The sequence below is a fragment of the Oreochromis niloticus genome, linkage group LG4, assembly GCF_001858045.2.
Source record: "Oreochromis niloticus isolate F11D_XX linkage group LG4, O_niloticus_UMD_NMBU, whole genome shotgun sequence".
NCBI classification, from domain to species: domain Eukaryota; kingdom Metazoa; phylum Chordata; class Actinopteri; order Cichliformes; family Cichlidae; genus Oreochromis; species Oreochromis niloticus.
Genome location: NC_031969.2, coordinates 30,839,965 through 30,863,075, shown reverse-complemented (window position 1 = coordinate 30,863,075; position 23,111 = coordinate 30,839,965). Strand labels below are relative to the sequence as shown.

General features: G+C 41.5%; 1 protein-coding gene across 6 annotated transcripts in view; it reads left to right on the top strand.

Moving 5' to 3' along the window:
- Positions 1–3,234: 3,234 nt before the first annotated feature.
- gas7a (growth arrest-specific 7a) overlaps positions 3,235–23,111 on the top strand; it is a 54,123-nt gene continuing 34,246 nt past the window's right edge. Inside the window, exons 1-5 of one of the 6 annotated variants that reach the window (XM_005469045.4) lie at positions 3,235–3,355; positions 8,666–8,789; positions 14,827–14,904; positions 19,087–19,172; positions 22,024–22,086. In XM_005469045.4, coding sequence (XP_005469102.1) covers positions 3,353–3,355; positions 8,666–8,789; positions 14,827–14,904; positions 19,087–19,172; positions 22,024–22,086 — 354 coding nt within the window. In that variant the 5' untranslated portion in view covers positions 3,235–3,352. Of the gene's footprint in view, positions 3,356–8,665; positions 8,790–14,826; positions 14,905–15,031; positions 15,138–15,832; positions 15,858–19,086; positions 19,173–20,736; positions 20,983–21,358; positions 22,087–23,111 lie in introns of those variants that run through there. The other 5 variants (XM_005469046.4, XM_025906446.1, XM_025906447.1 and 2 more) reach the window with 5 other exon arrangements.

Genomic DNA, 23,111 nt, shown 5'->3' with positions numbered 1-23,111 from the left:
TGTTTTTTTTTGGCCAAATAAACGGCTCGCCTTTTGTTAAAGTTCAGCTCTGTCTCTTCAGTGTCCGCATCATAAACAGACCGGCTTCGCAGCCGTGACAGTAATGTGCCATTATTGTGTTTTCAAGTTGCGAACACTTTGATTCTATTTGTTCTGAGGACATTTTTATCTCTGATCATCACTGTATTCTTTTTATTCTTTTTTATCCCCGCAAAACGGCGTTGATTTCTTAACAGATCTATTTAATAACCATTGTTTTTCGATTTTAGATGAAATCTGTCCTGTTAAAATGAGACCAGTTTCTGTTTCCAAGTCCTTACCCTGGCTAAATGACAACATCCGCTCCATAAAACGTGATTGTCGTAAAGTTGAGCGCTTATGGAGGAAAACTCATTTAAATGTTCATCTCCTTTACTTAAAGGATCTCTTAGCCTCTTTTAACAATGCAATTAGAGATGCGAGGGCTGCTTATTTTTCTCATCTGGTTGCAAAGAGCAGAGGTAATACTAAGGTATTATTTGACACTATTACTGATATTATTACTCCTGCTCCACCTGCTGCCATTATTTCTTCTAATGAAGACTGTGAAACATTTCTTTCTTTCTTTCTAGAAAAAATTAGTAATGTAAGGAAAAAATTGTCCCCATCAGCATCTGCATTGTCAGTTCCTACGCCAGCTCGGCCTGTCATTTTAGAAAGCTTTTTACCAGTCTCACTGTCAGAGCTGGAAAAAATAGTTAATGCAACAAAAGCATCCTCCTGTTCACTCGACATTTTACCCGCATCGTTATTCAAAAATGTCTTCCACTCTATTGGTCGCTGTGTGCTCACCATAGTTAACACCTCACTGGGATCTGGTAAAGTCCCTGCTTATTTTAAAACTGCTGTTATACACCCCCTGTTAAAAAAGTCTATGCTGGACCCATCTCTCACTAGCAATTACAGACCAATCTCAAAAATTCCGTTAATTGCTAAGATATTAGAGAAGGTTGTGGCTAAGCAGCTTACAGCAGTTTTAGACAAACATAATATATTTGACAAATTTCCGTCTGGCTTTCGTAGAGCTCATTCTACTGAAACAGCCCTTCTTAGAGTTTCCAGTGACATTCTGATGCAGAACGATGCAGGAAAATGTTCTGTACTCCTAATGTTGGACCTCACGTCAGCCTTTGACACCGTTGACCATTACATTTTGCATGAAAGGCTGAAATACTGGGTTGGTGTATCTGGGTCTGCCTTAGAGTGGTTCTCCTCGTATCTCTATGAACGATACTTTTCTGTGGCGGTCTCTAAGTACAGGTCATCTTCCACGTCCCTGTCCTATGGTGTGCCACAAGGTTCTGTGTTGGGGCCCTTATTGTTTTTAATATATTTACTTCCTCTCCAGCATATTTTGAGCCCCTTTGAGGACATTCGCTACCACTGCTACGCAGACGACATCCAGCTATATATGTCTTTTAAACCTGAAGATGTTTCTAAGCTGCAGATTCTAAATGTGTGCTTAGAAACCATCAAAGGTTGGATGGCTGACAACTTCCTCCAACTTAATGAAGAAAAGACTGAAGTTCTTGTATGTGCTCCAGACAGACATGTACCTAACATAATGAATGCTCTTGGTCCTCTTTCAACTTTTGTGAAATCGTCTATCAGGAACCTAGGAGTAACCTTTGATTCTGCTCTTACCCTGGATGTCCACGTCAAATCTCTGGTTCGGTCCTGCTTCTATCATTTAAGAAACATGAGCCATATAGTATCTCATACTGAACTGGAGATTGTTATTCATGCATTCATTTCATCACGATTGGACTACTGTAATTCACTGTTTACGTGTCTAAACAAAAACTCCCTGAAGCGTCTGCAGATTGTCCAAAATGCTGCAGCAAGGCTTCTGACAAAAAGATCTAAATACTCTCATGTAACACCATTGCTTATACAGCTGCACTGGCTCCCCGTTGAATTCAGAGTCCATTTTAAGATACTGGTTCTGACATTTAAAGCTCTTCAAGGACAAGCACCAGCCTACATCATTGAACTTTTACAGCCCCATGTCCCTAGTAGGTCCCTGAGGTCTTGTGATCAGGGCCTACTTGTTATTCAGCATACAAGGCTGAAAACCAAGGGTGATAGAGCTTTTGCCACTGTGGCTGCCAGACTGTGGAACTCTCTTCCTCAGAACTTAAGATCTGCAGACTCAGTGATTACATTTAAAAAACAGCTAAAAACACATCTTTTTAGAATTGCATTTTGTTAACTTTTGACTGTTTTTGTTTTATACCTTGCGAAGCACTTTGTGATCTTTTATCTAGAAATGTGCTATATAAATAAAATTTTACTTACTTACTTACTTACTATCCTCAAATGTAAATTAAAATCAGCTATTGTTTGTTTCGATACTCAGTATGTCAGCAAGGCTTTTATAGTGAACTAACAGTAGATGTGAAAAATACTGACTCAAATAAGAAAAAACTCATCTTTGGGGAGTAAAAATGAAGAAATAACTGAAGCAATATTTCGTGACTATGTCTAACTGGTCAAATTTGCAAACGCAGAGCTTAAAGGAGGCACTGGGATGTCTACATGACTGTTTTAAACTTAATAAAATAAATTAAAATGAGAGAAGACAAAGCATTTTTAAACCTAAACTAAAAACTAATGAAATTGTATCATTCTGTATGTCATATTTGTTCATAACTAGTTTTTCTTTTTGATACAGTATACATATGCATATATATATTGATACAGCTTTACTGTATTTAAATTCTTCACCGGCTTTAATTTTTGCCCTAAAATCTGCTCTCATGCACGTTCATGCACATCTGCACAGTGCAAATTCAAATCTGTGAAATCCTGCAGGGCCGGAGGTGCCGCAGCCACAAGCATCTTTATTCTCTGAGAGAGACACAGACCTCGTCTGTCTGAGCATGAGCAGTCTGACACTCAATACATGCAGAGCTAATTCAGTTTAACAGAAGGGAACAAGCCGGCGAGACAGAAAAGTTCTTGTTGTCCCCCTCCCGAACATCACAGCTCCGTCTGACAGTGTCCGCTTTTGTGTTTCCCAAAAACAGACTGACAACCACTGGCCTTCTCTGCTCGACAAAGCTTCATAGAAAATGTCCTGCATTGATCACAACCAAAGCATGCCTCTCTGCCAGGCCTTTCATTTAGTACAAGCAGGAAAAAAAGCCTCTTAATGAAAAAGATATTCAGTGTCTCTGCTCCCTCTGTGTCTTGAGCTGTGACCCTGGAGAGACGTTGGATCATTTTGGACAGTAATGAGCTCTAATAATCCTTTCAGTCTCTTCATTCGTTTCCACTGGCTGGATGACTGACTGCTCCTCAGCTTAACAGCATGGTAGGAACTTTATTTTAATTGCCTTATGTGATTAAAAAAAGGGAGTAGCATGAAATGGACTCTAATTATTAAAAGGAGATACTGCAGCTGTGTGAAACCTTGTATTTAGTTTAGCTTTTTTACATCTAAATGAAGCAGAAATGGAGACATGTAGCAAATTTTTATGATTCTAAGAAAATTGATTTAAGTTGAGGTGAATATTCAAAGTTCCTGTAAAAAAGTATAAACAAAGGGTTTAAAAGCTTAATTTTCTAAGGAAACACATTTTGTTGCTATGGATACTTTGGTTTTAGAGCTTATTGAGGAGGTCAACACAGTCTCCTGACAGTTTATAAAATATTCATGGCTTTTAATCTTTTTCAATTTTTCTGAACATAAATCTTCAAATTTTTTCATGTTCTTGGAAACATTTTTATACTAAGAGGTCTCATATGTGGGATACTGACCAACGTCCCTGTACACAAAATTAATATTTTCCACTTTTAGAGGAAAAAAACCCTCAAAAATTTGGACTGGAGGCCTGTTGATGGTATACTTGCACATAAACCACTACATTGGACACTGATGTGTCACTCCATACCCTGTCACCCACTTCAGAGGTGATGTTGTCCACCTAAGTGCACATGTAAAAAACTCTTCAAAAAGTACATGTTTAAAAAAAATGAAGTTCAAAAATCTTTTTTTCATGCCTAAAGATGAATAAAAATACTTGAGAAAAAAATCCTTATTGTGCATTTCCGGCTACTTCTGCGTCACAGTTTTGGATTTATCAGTGAGTGAATAACAATTATTGCCACAGTTGAAGGAATAATAATCGCTGCATCAATATAATGACTCACAAATGTCAGCAAATTACTGGAGGGAGATCGCTGAAATTATCAGAATTGGTGTGAGAGAAAGAAATGGAAAAACTTGAGGGACAAATATCTTTGTTTTTTAATTTTTTTATGTCGCCTGGCAACACATGTACCACATCCAGTCCTTTCTTGTTATTGTGTGAGTCCGCTGATTTTTAGGGTTAAAAAATATCAGCCACAAAGACGGGTTATCTTACCTGTAGGAGCACCAACTGCAAGTTTGGGACCTTTCATGGTAGGACTGTGGCTCACCGGTTGGAGTGACCCAGTCATGCTGAGCAGCAGCATGTTTTCCATTATCTTCTATCTCTCTATCTATCTCTATCTAGTTCTTGCATTTGTTGAAGTTCTCACTGAAAACATTATAAATCTCTAAATTTTATGATCATACAGGTAACCAGAACTAAAGGATGCCTAAATTATTTTGGCCCTGAGGTGTGAAGATAAACCCTTATCATTAGATTCTTATCAGCCGCTGATTTGCTTATTGCATTGATTTCACATGTCCTCTGGCTGGCAGTGAATAGTGCAGCCCAGTGATATCTGAGCTTAAAAAAAAACCATACAGATCTGTAAGATATCTCAGCCCCATCCCACAATCCTCTGGGGTTCTGCTCTTAATGTTACCCTCCACTTGCGTTAGGGCGGTTTTCTCTGAAAAGGCAGAAACCAACAAGACAGGCTGTGTCAGACCTCTCGCTGCTTTCCATGAGCTTCTCCTGGTTGATGAGGGCTGACGGGGAGAGAAAGAAAACACTGAGATCTCTTACTACAAAGGAAACCAGATTAAGGGGCCTTAACTTTATTATATGCTCCATAATAACATTTAAAACACTTAACACCAAACAAAGGGATTCATTTTAGACTGCATGAAGTACAAAAAGAAACAGACTGTGAGCAGCAGTGAATTAAGGTCTTTCACAGAAAATATGGGTGGAAAAAAACTTCAAATTGGGAAATCGCTTCACTGAGAAGTCAAAGTAATCTCAAATCTATTCGAGGCTCTTAATCTGAATGTGGTTTTAAAGCAATCTTAAAATATCAAAAAGAGAAAAGCACCAGTGTATAATTTTAGACCGCTCTGACAACATCTAAAAGCACAATTTCTCACACGGTTTGTTTCTGTGCCCCGGGGCAGCTGCTCAGACTTTCAAACAGAAGCAATTTTAAAAACAAGAGGAAGCCTCGGGGAGGGATGTACAACCACTCCACACAGGACGCTGGTTTAGAAAAAGAAAAGAAGAAAAAAGAGGAGGGTCTGGAAATTATCTCACAGATGCCCTACTCAGTCCGCTGAAAGGCTGATTTGTTCTTTCTTTCTTTAAGCAAGAAGACGTCTTCTTTCCTGTCGTTTAACGGGAGGCCACAGCCCTGCCAGCACCTCCGTGATGAACAAGCTAAACACTCCAGTTCCCTCGAGCTGTGCTTCCATCAAAAATAGGGAACTTTTCCTCCACTTTGTTTCCACCGCTATCTAAAGACACATTAAAATTAGGGAGATTAGTCTTGAGAGGGTGACAGTTGTGTTATTACCTCATTTTTTTACAAAACAGCCACCATCTGAATTGAAGTTGGTATATTATTTGCTGGTGGATGTTTTTCTCTGTATAAATACAAACCACAGTGTGCACTGAGTTACGTTCAAGCATGCCTGGAGACCACAAACATTATTATTATTATTATGAGTGCACTTAAATGATGAATGAAATCTAAAAAGACTGTATTAGTACACAGGATCACATTTGTGAGAGGTAAAACAAATCCCTGCTGAAAATTATTTTTTTTTTATGACTTCAGCTGGACGAGGGGATGTCAGTGGCCTTCAGACTGAGTGTGTCATTTGTGTTTGATGAGGTTTACTAACGATAGCCAGGAAACTAAAGAGCCACGCAGAAAGCAAACATCCCTCCTGAGAGAGAGGTTACCTGATGTAAGAGCTCAGATCTTCACTTCAGACAGTAAGGGCATGCGACTACATGAAAATGTCTGGGATAAGAATAGTTTATGTGCAAAACAACTGCAGGTGTCATGCTCAAAAGTGCCTTCATCTGAGAAAACAATCAAAAGTTATGGTTGAAATCACTCCAGTTGCCATGAATGGTTCTGTAAATATGAATACAGGTGTGCTTTGTAGGCTTGACCTGCTTTTTGGCCTGCCTTGGGCACAAAAATTTGAAAACCAGTGGTCCACCAGGTCCAGTTGCTTCACAACAAGAAAGTTCTGGGCCCAGTTCCACCAGCCCTCCAGGATCTTTCTATGCAGCGTTCTCTCCAAGTACTCCGGCTTCCTCCCACAGTCCAAAGAGTTGAATGTTAGGTTTGTTAGATTTTTTAATACTGCAGCCCTTTCTCACTGTAATTAAACTAATAATCAAAGATGGTATCAAAAGTTTCCCATGTCGAAGTCTTTTTCCTTTTCGTATCATTTCTTTTTTTGACCCACCCATCAACCCTGAGCTCCTCACAACTACAATTTTTGGGCAGTGCAGCAATTATGGCACGCTGATTTGTACAGAAATATTTAATAGCGAATAAATTGCAAGTTCCATGTAACCCTCCATTCAAGCAAATGGAGGGTTACATGTGCTAACAGAGTTGAATCTGTACTGATGGGGACTGGGTCTGACTCAGGAACTCTGGACACTGAGCGTTGTGTCGTTTTCTTTTAAATAATGAGCTTTTTTGATTTTGCATTTTCCGTGACCTTTATGTTTCTTCCTGTGGTGGGAACTTAAAACTTGTTGTAGGAACCAAAGTGATGTGCACTGTCTTCTTGTGGCAAACCCTTGATAAACTCAGTGTTGTTCTTTGTTTGCATTGGTAGACGCTTCGATCGCTTCACCTTAAAGCTGGTAAAAGTGTAACTCAGTACCAGCCAGTGTTTACTTCTACAGCTTTTCATCATCACTCTTTGTGTTGACGCCCCTTCAATAGGAAAACAATCCACTTTATAACATGCCACTGCTGCCTTTTTTAAAAATATTAGTTATTCTCTCTGTTTTGTACTTTTTTAATGAGAGAAAACACACAAAGCTTTGCTTATAGTAGCAGCAGGAAGGCAGCTGGCTCAGTCAGTCTCAAATAGGACACTAATGAACATGCTCTATATGCTACAGTACTGCAGATGTGCACAGAACATCTGGGTTCCTCATAAAGGAAGTTGGAACCATATGCATCACTCTCTATAACGACAACATCTGACTTTCTCTCTCATAATTAATGCCCCAGTAATTGTTGAATTTTAACAGGTATAATTTAATGCTTGGTGCAAAAAGGACTGCTGCCTCCGCATTGCATAGGTGATGGTTCACTGTCAGGAGAGGATGTCACTTATCTTGTCCGTGCAGTAAAAATCCCCTCGCTGTGAGTTTAGCATCTAACACACTGCGGAGATCCACAGCTGAAGCTATCTGCTGCTCTCACAGCACACCGACAGAAGCGAGGATAGAAAAGAGCCAATGAGACCCATTTAATGTTGCACATCAATCGACTTTATCCACCCACTCTGCCCTGTTACCCATCCGAGCAAAGAAACACGATACAGCTCCTTTATCACTCCGCTTATAATCTTCCCATTTATATATCTGTCCCGTCGCATCCGCCCACCTCCCCTCAGATGTCTGATTGGAGTGCACCGTCCTGGAGTTCAGCAGAGCCTCTGTCAGACTCAGCAGACAGATCTGTACGGGCCACGCTCGCCTGCATCTGAAAATGAACAGCCGGGCGGCGGCGATCCCTGCAGATTAAAAACGACTTTTCCCTTGTAAAGCACGCTGCAGTAATTTCTGGCCCTGCGCGCTCCGAGTGCAGCCCAAATAAAATGGCTTCAGCATGACGGAGGCTCCTGGGGATTGCTGATAAGGTGGAGCGAGCATTTATCATTATTTATCCATTCAGTGGATCATATTTCACCACATGAATAACACCATTATTTAGCAAGTGGGAAGCGCTGAAAAGCCGAATGGGAATACGATGATAATAACATTACTTATCCCAGAGGCTGTCATGACTCCTTACAGTTACTGTGTATGCAAGCTTGTGTAGAGGCGGTAACATGATATAAACTTTAATGACGCAGCAGCATCACATTACAAACGCTTTTACTCAATCTTCCCTCACTCGGGGTAAACTCAGCTATCTATTTGCACAGCCTTCAGGATCCCCAGCAGTTAATGGCCACGTTATTAAACCAAACTAGCTTTCAGCTCCATGTGTCTGGGATTAATCAACCAAATGTGCACTGTGCAACTTGATAGGAAATTAGGAGACAAACTGGCTAATTAAAAATATTGTGGAGCTAACTAACAGGAGTTAAGGTCAAACATAGCAGTATGATGTCTCCTGCAGGCTGTACATCCATATTAAAATAATGTATTGTAATATTTTCACGCAGAAACACCTGGACACATGCTGGGTTTATGTGGTAGTAAACTGGGAATTTGTTCTGTGACAGAAGCCAGCCGCCGAGAGCTCTGCCGCACCCACTGAGGAGACTGACAGGCGGCCCCTTCCCCCGGGATGGAGCAGCTACATTACACCTGAGGGACTGCGGTATTATGTCAACAGCTCCAGTAAAGGTACAGATAGAGCACTGAATAAAACACCAGCTTGAGATTAGATACACCAGTTAAATGATGGTTCCTCTGTCTGTCTAACATGTGGAAAGCAGTTGTAATCACACACTAAATATACACGTTGGATGTAGCCATAATGGCATCAACCCATTTGCTTCTTATTTTTCAGATAATTCCATAAAAAATGCCTCATAAGAAACCAACAGCATAAACATGGCAGACGCCCAATTCAGTGACTCTAGTCGATGTGGAGCCTCGGGCTTCAGTCACACAGGTTTAGAAACTAGTCGATGACCTATCAACCAGAGGTTGCAAGAGAAAAATGTGTTTTTCCAACCAGTTGACAAGTGATTTCTGGAAGTTTCTGGCTGAAATCAATTATAAAAAGAGTTCGGCATCAAAAACCTCCTTGCAATGGCTTTAGTTGCTAGTAGGTAACTAAATGCTTTTGGGCAGCACAACCAGTCAGAGAAAACATATTTTTCTCTTGTGACCAGTTGTTGTAAAAAGGTTGCCAACTGGTCTCCAGTTAACTGAAGCCTAAGAGATAATCTACAGCTTCCTGTGTTGGAGCACATGTAAGTCAGAGTAGCCACACCCCTATCTTTAAGCCTTAACCAAACCAGCTTGGTAATCAATAAAAAGAATTGACCCTCTGTAGAGTCATTATGACAGTCTGTGGGGACTGACTGACTTGTGTATCCAGACTAAACTGACCATTGGAGGAACTCCAGTTATTGGAATCCAAACATTAGTTACGCATCAACTTTTCAGCCTCAGCAGTAGCTGCTTGGTTTTAATTGCAAAGCTTTTTATGGTTAAAGAAGGAATGAGGACACCAAAGCAGGCTCGTGAGCAGGCGAGGAGCAAAATAAAGATGACTCTTTACTGTAGGTGCAGGACTGCAAAAGGTAACTAAAGAACAAGTCCATGGTTAAGCAGAAGAAACACTGGGGAAAATAACAGGAACTCAGGAATCACAGGAGATAACAGAAAACACAGCAAACAGTATGTCGAGCAGAAAGAAGCTGAGAGCACAAACACACACAGACACACTCGGGGAAGGTGAACACAGCTGTAGAGAAAACACAGGTGCAAACAATCAGGGAAACGAGACTGTGGACAAAGGCTACCAAAATAAAACAAAATAAAGCAACATACAGGAAGACCTGACAGAGAGGGGAACATGAGGGAAACTGTAACTATTAAACCTAAAGACTAAACCGAGAGGTCAAAACAAACAGCACCTGTAACTGAGGATAAACTGACAGGAAACACACGAGGGTGAAAAACTAAAGATTAAGCAAACTAAGAATAAAACTGAACATAATTAATGATAAACACAACACCACGACCATTATTATTATTATATCTAACAACTGAAAATTAAAATCATATGAGAAACATTTACTTGCATTTCATGATATTTTTTTGTTTTTATTAAGACATTTATTTCCTTTTGTTTTTACGGTTTTGGCCCTTCATCGTCACAGAGGCGTCGACACAAAAGTGCTTGCTGACTGAATTAATTGTCCTGCATATCCATGATGATTTTTCCTTTTTTTTTTTGTTAAACACAGTCATATGTTTGTGCAAAGGAATTGATACCCAGGAACCAAAACGTTCCATCTGAATCCACTGAAACTCAGCTTAAACAATCAAACTGTACTGTTTATTGCCTTTGGGCATTACAGTAAATCTACACCTCCAATGTGCTGATTCCAGCAGATCTGGTTTAATTTATATATCTCAGCATTCAGCTCTCGGTGCTTTACCACTGTGAACTGCGAGAGGCCTCATTATCATTCCTCCCCATCATTGTATCTCAGCAGCCTGTTCATGTGGAGAAAGGCCTGCCGATTCGATCCACTTTAATCTGATTATCTTAAACGTGTGGCACTCGATGCCGAGCAGTATCTCAGCAGTGAGATCTGTGGATTCAGAAGTGTCTTTTTTCTGCTGTTTGTCTTCTGCTCCCACCGCTGAGGAGTCGTACTAATACAGAAGCTCGAAGGCAGGTGACCTTTCACAAACATCTGCTCCGGTGTGTGTGTGTGTTTTACACTTCATTTGGAAAGGAATCCAGGGGGATAGGACGGGCTCCCATGGGACAAACTGAGGCTGCTCCCACAGCAACTCTGGCAACGATTGCTCTTTGGCTCAAGCACGAACACACAAACAGACACACAGAGCAGAAAAGAAAATAACCCAAAAGCTATTTTTACATTCAGAAGCCATGTGCGGCAGCAGTCTCTTTTCATTTGTTAGTTTGCTGTTGTTTCACGTCTGAATATGAAGTTTCAAAAAAGCTGCCACCAGGATGCCAGCGTACATCGTTGTGTTTATCAGGAAACTGCTTGTTGTTTTCACCCGGTGTCATTTACTGTAATAGAGGAGGAGCACAAAGGAGGATCAGCTGAAATCTTTCCACTTAATCCCTTTGGAGCTGCAAATATGAGAGTGGGATTTGGAATGATGAAGAAGATTCACAGGGAGGAGCTGAGGCTTTGTTATTGTGCATGAAAACCTTTGGTGCTAAAGAACTGACTAACAGTATACAGTCAGCTGATGAAGCAATATGCCTCCTGCCAATGAACACTGATTAACAGTTAAAGATATTTAGTGATACAGGAGAATTGTTTTATGTTTTCAGCTTATTTATAAAGCACAATAAAAGCATTTATGTAAATTAACCTCTTTCCATGTTCATGTGGGAGAGAGGGTAATACCAGGTAAGATTAACATGTTAACAGAGAGCTCAGAGTGGCAGGTGCATGTCTTCATGGGCTCATATTAATAACCAGCACGAGGCCAAGGCATCAATTTTACCATTTTGTTGGAAAGACAAGGCTCAGTTACACCAAAGGTGTTGTTTGGTGGCTGAGTTTGGAGCATTGGAATATGGCATTTCTTAAGGTTACAGATCTGAAGGGATGTGTTTTACCCAAACAACATTTTCCTAAATCCAGACATTTTTCAGTGCTTAAATTTAACCAATTAGTTTATAGTGTGTTAACCTCACCAAAATGCTTTTTATTCCTAAACCTAACCGAGCAGATTTTAAAGCATAAACCTTAGGCTTCAGTCACTCTGGCCTAGAGATTGGTTGGCGACCATCCAATTGCACTCACCCATAATTTACATGAAAGATTCCAACCTGTCAGCAAACATTTGCCAACTAACTGTAAACAGAGAATGGTCGCCTTCAAAGTAAAAGCCTTTTGGCTGCACCAGTGACACGCGACCTTTGCTTTGAACTTGAATGTTCAAAGAAACACAAATGTTTTATAACACAAACGTTACGATTTGTGTCGTTCAGAGGGAAAGGTGAGTATTACCCCACCAGTTGGTAAATAGTTGCTGAAGGTTGATGGCAGTTGTGAAATGGATTGCTAGAAACAGGTCAGCAACCAACTGGAAACCACAGGTCCCTTGGGAAAATGTGTATTCACCAGTTGGTGAGTGGTTGCTGGAAGTTGCTAGTACAAGGTAAACTTGTGCTAGCACAGAGAGGGTACTCCTGCTGCCAGGATGTTTCAAAGGCAGAACTTTGCAAACACGCCTGCAAGTGTTTGTAGACAAGTTGGTGTCTTCTACGCAAACTACAGCAACTGTGGCAATCTGCTAGCAACCAAACAATTACAGTGAGGTTTTTGATGCAGCACCCTCTTTGCAGCTGATTTCACCCGGCAAACTCAAACCACCACTCACCAACCGTTTGGGGGATACGATTTCAAGTAGCAAGCGGAAGGAGGTTGTTGACCAGTCTCTTGTTCTGTGTAACTGAGAAGGTTTTATTGCCTAAAACTAACCAAGGAGCTTTCAGAACCTCGAGGTGCCAACACCAAAGGGCAACCTGTGTATAGTAGGAAGACACAAAATTGCATTTACTAAGACCTTTGAGAAGACATAATTATTTAATAATTATTTAATAAACACTGATATTAATAGAAAACATTCACTACACTTGTGGACTTCCCCATAATTTCACTCTTGGGCCTCAGTAATTCAACATGCTCACAGTCACTCAGAAACAGCAGGAGCATTGCTCTAACACATCAGCAGTAACACAAGGACAAAACCAAAATATTGTTCTTCAGTGTCTAACTAAATTAGTAGGTGTAATTTAAGTATAACAAATAAATACATTATGCAATGTGATATCCAGTGACTTTGTTTATGAGTTAAAATGTCCTCATTGCAATAACAGATTTTAGAAGTTCTTGACTTTAAGCTTTTCATGCCTATTTGTATGTAGCTTTCTTGCCACAACAGTAACATTGCTGCTGAATATCACTCCTAATCCACACTTTAGTGTTTCTCTTAGAAGAAGCTGTTTGATTGCACATAAGGACCGACACTAATTCACCCACAGTTACTGCAGCGTAAAGGACTTCCTGCTCTGCTAAGTGGAATGATTGATGCACGATAAACGGCTAAACTACAGGAAGCGAGCTGAAATTTATCCAGAACGGCATTTGGCACCTAAAAGGATTGCATACATGGATGAGTACAGTCTAATTTTTTTATTGCATTTTTCAGGAAACAAACACTTCTCCTTTATCCTCTTGCCCTTATCTGCAATCATTTCTCTGATGTCTGAAAAAAAAAAAAAACACTTTAAAGTACTAAACAGCTTTTCTGTGCTGAGATGAGGTCTGAAAATCAAAAAGGAAAAAATCCTGATAAAATAAACAGGAATCCACATTTTCAAATAAAATTTTAATATTTAAATCTTACCAAATTATTTCTACACCAACATGTACACACACGAACATGCTCTCTGTACATACATTTTTATTGGCCGTTGGGCTGCTTTGGTCACACAGACCTGCAGTCCTGAGCCCGACTGTTTTGCTGCCACAAGAGCAAAAACAAAATCAGAGACTCAGCCAAGAGTGAAACTTCCCTCTGTGCATGATTCAAGTTCTGGAAGCAGAAAGATCTGAATTAGCTTGTGATACTCTTTGGAGAAATTCATAACAATGTCGCCCTGTTTTTTAATTTCAGTTTTATATTTGTGAAGATGCTGCATGAACAATTTAATTTTGTCCTCTGCCGCTGCAGAAAAGAATGAAAAAATGGTTTGAGAGTTAATTACTTATAAGCCATAACTCCACAGCGTCTCTAGTAATCCTGCAAACAAACAGAACAAACCAATCATATAACCTGCTGCTTGGTGGAGTCTTCATGCACTCATGCAACAGAAGAAACGGTGGATTAATTCAACTTCTGCTGACAAGGTCACCATGACATTAGAAAAATCTTTTGTGCTAGCACATCGGGCGGATGATTCTTCATTGGCTGCCTCTTAAATGCAGAATTTAAATTTAATAAAACCCTGCTTTCCTCGTGCAACATCCTGATCAGCCTCCATCATCTCTCATGGTATCATATTATTGTAACAGAGCACCTCACTCTCAGACTGCAGGCTTGTGGTTCATGGAGTTTCTAAAAGTGGGAGGCAGACACCCTGTCTACTTTTATTATGAGGCTTCAAACTTTCTTTTTTGGTAAAGCTGATAGTTAGGATTGGATCATGTGACCCTGAACTATCCCTCAGTCATGCTGCAGGACTTCTTTTCACTTTCTCGTCTCTCCCACAGTTTGTGTTGTCCTTGGCTTTCTGTACTGCTCTTTTCTCTCTTTCCCTTCTTCTCATCTTCCAGCTGGTCTCAGTAGATGGCTTCCCCCCTCTGAGCCTGTTGGAGGTCTCTTCCTGTTAAAAGGGAGTTTTTCCTTCCCACTGTCATCAAATGTTTGCTCACAAGGCATCTACTGACTGTCTAGATTTTCCAGAGTTACCGTTCATGAATTTGAAACCAACAAATAAGGCGTCCTCAACTTTCTGTGCTATATTGTGCTTCATATTTATACGCCTGAAGTCTCTATAAAGCTGTTTCTGTCCTTAATCTTGAACAAGTGTGAAACAGTGAGTGAGAAGCTGCCCCGCACATTCACGTTAAAGCAAGTTCTGTTTTTGTCTTTGTTTTGACTTCGTTCCACGCTGTCCTCCTTCCTGTTGTTTATATCGTTCCAGAAACAACATGGCGACGTCCGTCCTCGTCAGCTGAAGCCCCACAGAGACCGCTGGCACCACAGAACTCCTCACCATATGGTAAAACTTGGCCTTCATCATCCTAGTCATCCATTTTTAGACAGCATTCCAAAAGGCACAATCACACAGAAAACAAAATAAGAGCACCTAGAGCAGAAAATAGGCGCTGAAGAAATGAGAAAGGAGGTTTGTGTGGTTAGGAATGACCAAGAGAGACAAAAACAAGCTGATGAGTGTCATCTCGGTGTGTAAACTCCTTCCATCACTGGGGTTATTTGCATTTGGAGCTACAGGTTATAACTTAATTTTTCAACATTTATCCAGTCAGACATATTAAGCCTTTTGGCAATCATTCATCATCAGTGCTAATCTGCTTATTATGCTAAGACCATGTTCCTTCAGCTAAATGTGTCACAATACTAATCATTTTTCCACAGACTCTGTAACATTTTCCCAAAAGGCTCTTAAAGAACCTTTGACAAATCTCTTGTAATACATTTCTCTGCTACATTATCGTGAAGCACATCCAACACTACGAGAGGAAATCCTGCACTTTCTTAATGAGTGGCTTATTATGTTCCATCGCTGCCAGCATCCTCGCTAACGACATCTTTGCACATAGCAGATGGTTTGCTTCTTTGTGCTGGCATGTGGCCCAAACACACTTAGAGGAAGAACAACCGGGGAGGCAGTCAGCTGCAGGGGAGTTTGTCAGCGTTTAACCAGACAAGCGCGATCCCTCCTCAGAGAGAAAGACGTTTAGTGAAGGCCCGGTTCAGATCTGAGCCGCCCGGATGTCGACTTTAACCTCTGGACAGGAAACCAGGGATCTGAGCAGCTGGTCCGAGCAGGCAGGGAGAAATAACAGCATGGCATCCAACGGGAAGAAGATAAGACGGAGCTGCCTAACACGCGTTTAAGGACAACAGATACATAAACATGCACCTTCTGAGGCTGTCTCCTTAGTTAATAAAGAGACTGTGCTGATCAGCTAGAATCAGAGATGTTTCCTGGTAAGCAGGTGTGCAGATGCTTTTTCTCCCACAGCAGCTGCACGAGGCCATCGCTGAAAACCATCACTGCTTTTCCACCAGAGATGCTCTGCTCCTACAGGTGGGGTGCTCCCTGAGAAACTAGAGGGCCTCCAGTTTACCTCTGAGCCAGACTTCGTATTGAAAAAACTGTATTTTTTAGTATAAGTTGCACACTTGTGGATATTATGAAGACATACAGTACAGGCTTACCTCTTTTTCCCTGATGCAGTGCCGGTGCTGAGACAGGTCTGCCTTCATGTCTTCTGGAAAATGTCATCCCCTCGTTTTCACAGCTAGCGACGTGGTCCCAGATATATTCTCTGTTTAGCGTCAGTTTTCACGGTTCCATGTTTGTTATTTGTCTTTTCTGTCTTTACAGGTTTGTTTTCTTATGTGTTGTTTTTGGTTTTACTCCTGATTTTATTCTTTTTGCTCCCACCTGGGTCTGCTCTGTAATCAACCTTCTGTTGTTGGATGTATACATGTTCTCGTTTTTCCCTTTGTCCTCGTCAGTCTGTAAAGTTACACTCTGTGTGTTCACTCTCCAAGTGTTCCTTGGGCTTTTCCTGCTTTTGTTTTGAGTCCTTGCTTTGTTGAGTTTCTAGGTTTGTTGTAACAGCTAACACAGATTGTGTTTTCTTTTGTTTGCTTTTTATTTACTTCTCTTTTCTCTAATCATCGTGAGAAGCAATTTCATGCTGCAAAGAATTTGGAAATTGCTGATTTTCTTGCAGCAGTCCTTCCCGTAGCTGCTGATATTCCTGCTTCCAACTTTGGTCGCAGCAATTTTGCGTGACTTTCTGGAGTTCATGGAAACGGAAATTGGCAATGAGGCCATATCAGTGGAAAAAATATGTCTGATAAATAGTTCTTGCTTCAGGTCCTGATGTTTTATGGTTCTCAGTTGGAACCAACTTTCATGTTTCATGTTTCATGTTTGGAGATTTATGTACCTGGATGATTGAGCATGCATCAAGACAACTTTCATGTTCTGAACTTCTTATTTTGCGGTAGATCAAATGAGAAAACACAGTCTAAGAGCACGTGTTTGTGGACTGTCATCTCTGCAAGGTAGTTGGCCGATGTGTGATTACCTAAATGTAGCATATCATATTAAACCATACTGGACTGTTGGCTACATTAGGCAGTCGTGCTGCATTATGCTTATTGCATTTTAACATTACTCATAAATATTCCTGCTCACATATTCTGTTTCTCTTCACTGTGACTTTAAAAAATCTGATTTTTGTACCAGGCGTGTTGTCATAAAAACTCCTTATCCTATCTTAAAGATCTCGTAGTACCATATCACCCCAACAGAGCACTTCGCTCTCACACTGCAGGTTTACTTGTTGTTCCTAGAGTGTTTAAAAGTAGAATGGGAGGCAGTCTTCAGCTCTCAGGCCCCTCTTCTGTGGAACCAGCTCCCAGCTTGGACTTTGGAGACAGACACTGACTCTGGACTCTGAATCCTCCCTTAGATACACTCCAATAGGTCTAGGCTGCTGGGGATTCCCATGATGCATTGAGTGTTTTTCATTTGCCTTTTTTCTCTCACGTCTCTGCATTTAATTATTGGTTATTTTTAATCTCTGGCTCTCTTCATGCTGTTCTTGTGAGGTCAGTCAGTGAGAAATAGTCAACATAAACTATTTTTCTCGACACTGAAAGTCGAGAAAATTAGTTTATTAATGAGCTTAAGTAATTAGTCGATCTGTTGTATTTTCAGAAATTTCAGACATTTCCAGTCTCTGCTTAAATCCTCAAGAGTCCCACTTTCACCCTGAAGCTGTCTTCTTAACAGAAAGCCTCACAGGGTCCTCTCTGCTCTTTTGTGTCCAAACCACATGGATCAGAAACCTGCCAATACTCAATTTTATGGTCACTGACAAAGGTCACCGAGGGTTGTGGATTCTTTAGAGCCCTTCTGAGTAAAGTGACGTTCATCTCTATTTCTGGAGAGGCCTCAGTGTCCTGGAGGGGCCCTGATCCGATCAGCGTCCCCGGCTGTGACGCGTGGCCTCGGGGGTCACGCTCTGCCAGGCTCACGTGTTTACCTTGAGCTGGAGATGGCCGGTTTGATATACAACGAGCCGACAGCTCATGAATCACAAAGAAATGAGGAACCATTATGGGCCTGTAGGATGAAACCAGGGACACGCTACAGAGCTGTGAACCCCGAGGGCCCAGATTATGAATATCTCAATATGTTTTTCTATGTGAGTCTGAGGACACGACCACACTGTACCAATGTGAAATTAGAACACTGTAGTAGTAAAAAATACTCAGTGTCACACTGATTGTTGAATTATTCAATGAATTATTGAATCAGCAGCTAGTTAACATGATATTTTGGGTTGTTTCTAGAGTTTATGTCTTATTTTAGTTGGACGTGGCCTGTAAAGAAAACTGAATGTTTCAAGGATGTGTGCCTTTATTATAAAAGTTTACTTTTTAATTTAAAAACTTAGCTGTAGTTTTTCTAGTGTCACTATTTATAAAAGGTATTTGTGGCTAAACATCAGTTATTTTTTACTATTTCTCTCATGTATAAACCAACAAGGGTAAAATTAGTAGATGATGACCCTAGATGACCCTGTTCACTGCCTTTGTGTTTAATTTGAGATAACATCTATGGCTTTATTGTGACTGGCTAACAATGTTTGGATGGATGGCGACCAAATCCAACTAAAGTAAATCAAATGATGCCATAAACAAGATTGCTTTGTTTTACTTAGTCCACAAGGGGGCACTATGGTGAAAAGAGAATCCCTAACTGATGCATCTTTCCCAGGTATTCTCTATCCTCCGGATCACAATATAAATCCCTGCTAACGTTAAAGGATTGAAACACAGCTGCAGTTTAATTTGTCTGACACAAAAAGGCGATGTTAGCTTGTGGAAAAACAGCTACAATAGCACCAACATGTGTTTACAAACCTTTGTGGCTTCCACAAGCAATCTGCAGGAGCCTCAGGCAATCGTATGAAACTTTAGCAGGAAAGGCACTTTTTATTTATTTACTCCCATGAAATTTAAACATTTAAGCTGTTTATTTCAAAATAGTTTGGGGTTTTTTCTTGTTCTGAAATTCTGCATGTCAGGACGTAACTCGTCCACTCGTTCACTTACCATCTGCTTGTTTTGTCAACTCAGTGCTGAAAAATACTTAAAACTCTAACGTGAGTAATTATCTGCTTTTCTTCAGCCAATGGATGCCACAGTGGCACAAAGAAAGGTCAGCCTGCAGAGGTCGCAAATGTTTCTCTGAGGAAACCTGCGATGCACAAGCAGGTAAGCTGAAAGAGGCGCACGATGATGTTGAGTCTGAAGTAACAGCAGATGATGATGATTATCTTTATGGTGTGGTCACATTTTAATCAAAGCAAGTCTCCTCTCCACTTTCCACTTTCTCGTCCAATAAAAATATCCATTTCTTTGGAGTTGGCTTACATCAGTTTTTTCCCCAAACCCAACATCAGGGTTACCTGCCATCACCAGTCACAGTCTCACAGGGTGAATGCATTCGTCTTTTCAGAATCAGAATCAGAATCAGAAGGGGTTTTATTGCCAAATGTTGAGCAGGTTTACAACATTAGGAAATTGCTGCGGTACTTAGTGCAAACATACTGTTATACAACGCTTAAATAGACATAAAAATAATAATTTTAACCAACCAGTATCTCAAATTTGAGCATCTGACACCCTGTCACTGGTGACTGGTTGATAAAACTGAACAATCATTAACCAAAATTAAGTTTGATTTCATACAAATCATCTTCATGCAAGGTCTCTAAATTAATAGCAACTCATAAGCTATAAATAGATTAAATCAGAAGTACTAAGACTGCTTTCTATTTACTAAAAGCATCCTCCACTCTGACAGTTTTCTTACTGAGTGCACCACGTGTCTATTAAAGATCACTTACATGTAGATTTTCCTTAGCTGTCAAAAAATAATTTACTGTTAGAGCCACAAAGGTTTTCACCCTCATTAATGCTGATAAATGTAATTATTCCAGTCTCATCTTCTTTTATAGCATAGTTTGAAAAGGTACAGAGCAGGAAACAGACTCCGAAATCAGGAAGAAATTAACCTAAAATTCCCTCTCTTTATTACTTTAAACTGAAACATGAGGTGATCACAGTCATTTTGGGAGGCAAAGTTTAGGTTTGAAGGTTTCTCAGAAATGACAAACTGCAGCTGTTCTCAGGTTAAAACTGTTTGAAATTGCTTTAGGATAATAACAACACAGCCTGAGAATGTAACCTTGGTATCTGAGCGCTTGGAATTCATTTCTCTGAAGATATATTTACTAAGAATAGCTGAATGCTCGCTCATTTGTTGCACATTTGTTGCACATAAAAATGTAAAAGCTAACCTTCTGAGTTCAGTATTTAGAAGCTTTTATGCTTTTTCTAGAACCTCTATGCAGTCATGAATCACTGCCTGTTGCCCAAAGAATTACAGTATGATCCCTGTTGGCTGTCTTACTCGTTAGCAATGATTGTCAGGATTGGATACTAGATACTTAAAGTCAGTGAGACATCGCCCAGATTTGCTGCTAAAACTCTGAACTGCCAAAAAGTCGCGTGTTTTTGTTTACGGTGCATTGCGTCTTCTCACGTCCTCCATTCTGTAAAAAGCGAGCAGCACTCACAGCACGCTCTTTACTTTGGTCAGGCTGTTCTGTGGTCACAATCACCCAAATCACCACAGCCACAGTTTTCCTGTAAAAGACTCCACTTCAAAGGAAGCTGGCGCTCTCTTTCCACTGAAAGCAGGGCCGCTCCCGCAGCTCCGATGGACCCGGGCCAACTTCGATTACATGCCAACCCACGTGACTAATTACGAGTCAGATGAGGGCATACAGTGTCATGATCACACAGGAGAGTATAGGTGGACGGACAGTTGGGCCATATGGGCGTCTGAGATTTGGACACATGTTAGAGTTTGTGAAGAAGGAGGCCAGCCAAAAAATAATAACAAATAATCAGAGCTCAAACTGGGAGCTCTGGGAGCGCCGGGCCCACGGATCCCGCCAAACCTGGACGGTGGTTGTTGCGGTCAGAGCTGCCAGCCGCCATGTTTTGCACGGCCAAGGTGAGAACGTGTTTGTCGCGCTCCTCGGTGTCGTTCTCGTTTGATGGTGTTGTTGTTGGACCAGGTGGGTGTTGTACGAAGGTGTGGCAGGGAAGCTGCTCTGTGCGCAGCTTTTACATTCAATGCCTCGGGTGAAGCGGCGTCACGTGAGGAAGACGATAGCGATGTAGCTGCCGGTGTAAACACACTGTTTACACACAGCTGAGTCTGAACACTCGCTTAACCCTGAAATGTGCATGCATCTCATTCCCAAACACACACACACAATCAGAGACGCTGCTTCTCATTGGCTGCTTGTTTTCCCTCCTGCTCTCTCTCCCCCCCCCCCCCTCCTCCCAGTTGTAATTTGTCTCTTAAATATCATCATTCAGCCATTTCCATCAAGCCAACCCCCATCACCACCACCTACGCCTCGCTGCTCCCTCCTCCCTCACTATCTGGGTCTCTGGGGAGGGAGATGGGGCAAGGATCATGTAAATACCCCCCTTTCTCCTCATCTGCCTCCTTGTCCTCTCTCTTTTTTCTTCTTTCCTCTCTTCCCCTCTTCCCGTCCTCCAGTGCCTCCATCCCTGAACTAGCTCAATGATGTTTCTTCATCTTTTATCTTTCCTTCTGCATGGACATCACCGGGTGAGGAGGGTGAGGTGAAAGGGGAAGGCAGGTGTGGAGGTGAGGTTGTGATTGGGCTACAACCTTAAAACTCATGTGACAGCAGATTAACCAGAGGCTAGACTTCGTCACGCTCCCACAGCCGCCACCAATTCCCCTTACTGCCTCCCTCCTCCTCCTCCCTCACGCTACCTTCCCACCGCAGCTACACACACCTCCCTCCCTCCCCTCCTGCAACGCAACTCCTCTCTGCTCACTCCGCGGCTTGTGAGACCGTTGGCAGCCTTGGTGCGTGGAGGGAAAGAGAAAGGAGAGAGGAGAGAGTGAGGCTTTCCCAGAATAGAGAAGCAGGAGGAGGTGAGAGGGATGATGATGGAAGCCAGCTTTGACACTGAGGAGAGTTTTGACGATCCCTCCTGTCTCGCCCCGCAGCCCCCCGGCTCCGTTTCGCCGGCCAAGAGGCAGATCAAGGAGGTCAAGGAGACCAAGATCACTGTGAGTACTGAGAAACTTAATCCTTTCTCTTCTTCTTCTTTGTGCCTCTATCTGTGCATCCTCTGCTGAAGCTCCTCGTGCACCTCAATCAAGTTCAAATCACTTGTTTTTTCTCTTTTTTTACCATCTGTTGACGTTAAACTCAAATCATAATGCATTACATGTCCTTGTGGAGTAGTGTGAGGGGGTTCCCTGCAATACTGGATACCTCAATCATCTGAATGAAGACACTGTGCTGGAGTCTCGCACTCATATCGGTCTCATTGACTTGAGCGGCCTCAGTCTATAATATTGATTTTATGTCTGTCAAAGATTAATTTACGCTTTGGAGACTCTCTGATGTGTTTTTTTAATGACTGATAAGTGAGGAGCCTGCAGAATCCTGTTGGTATTTTTATGATATGTCAGATTAAGTGTGTGTTTGTCTCCTCCAGCTGTTATCACCCTCTGCAGGTCACACTCGGAGTAGAAACTGAGGTCTTCACCACGTTGCAGGGATTTTTTTTCTGTAATGTACACAGTAGCTTTGTGTGAAGATACTCAGACAGTAGTTGCAGTTATGTAATCTCTCAGTCCATAATGACGGCTGTGGTGAGGGGGTGGTGGGGGGCAGCGGTGAGGCGGTCGTGCGTTGATGGAGAAGCAGACAGAGGTGGGTTTTGTGTCTTGCGAGGGGCTGATTTTGCACTCGGTGGGCTCGCTGACCTGCTGCAGCCACGGGAGCCGTCAGTCTGGCTATTGTGAAAAACACCACCAGACCTGAGAGAGATGCAGCAAGTCCAGTTTCCATGGTGACAAAGGCAATAGCACTGATTAATGGGTGTTGAAATGGAAAACACCGCCATAGGAGAAAGTGGTGGTGGTGGTTTGAGAGGGAGGGGGGAACCATTCAGATATTCACTGAAGACATACTGTTTTGAAGATTATTTCTTCCTCCTCTTTGTTTGCTTTTCCAAAGCCTTTCACAGCCCGTAGATCTATTGTTGTTCTTTGGCTTCATCCAAAGAGTTCTCATGGAGAGATTT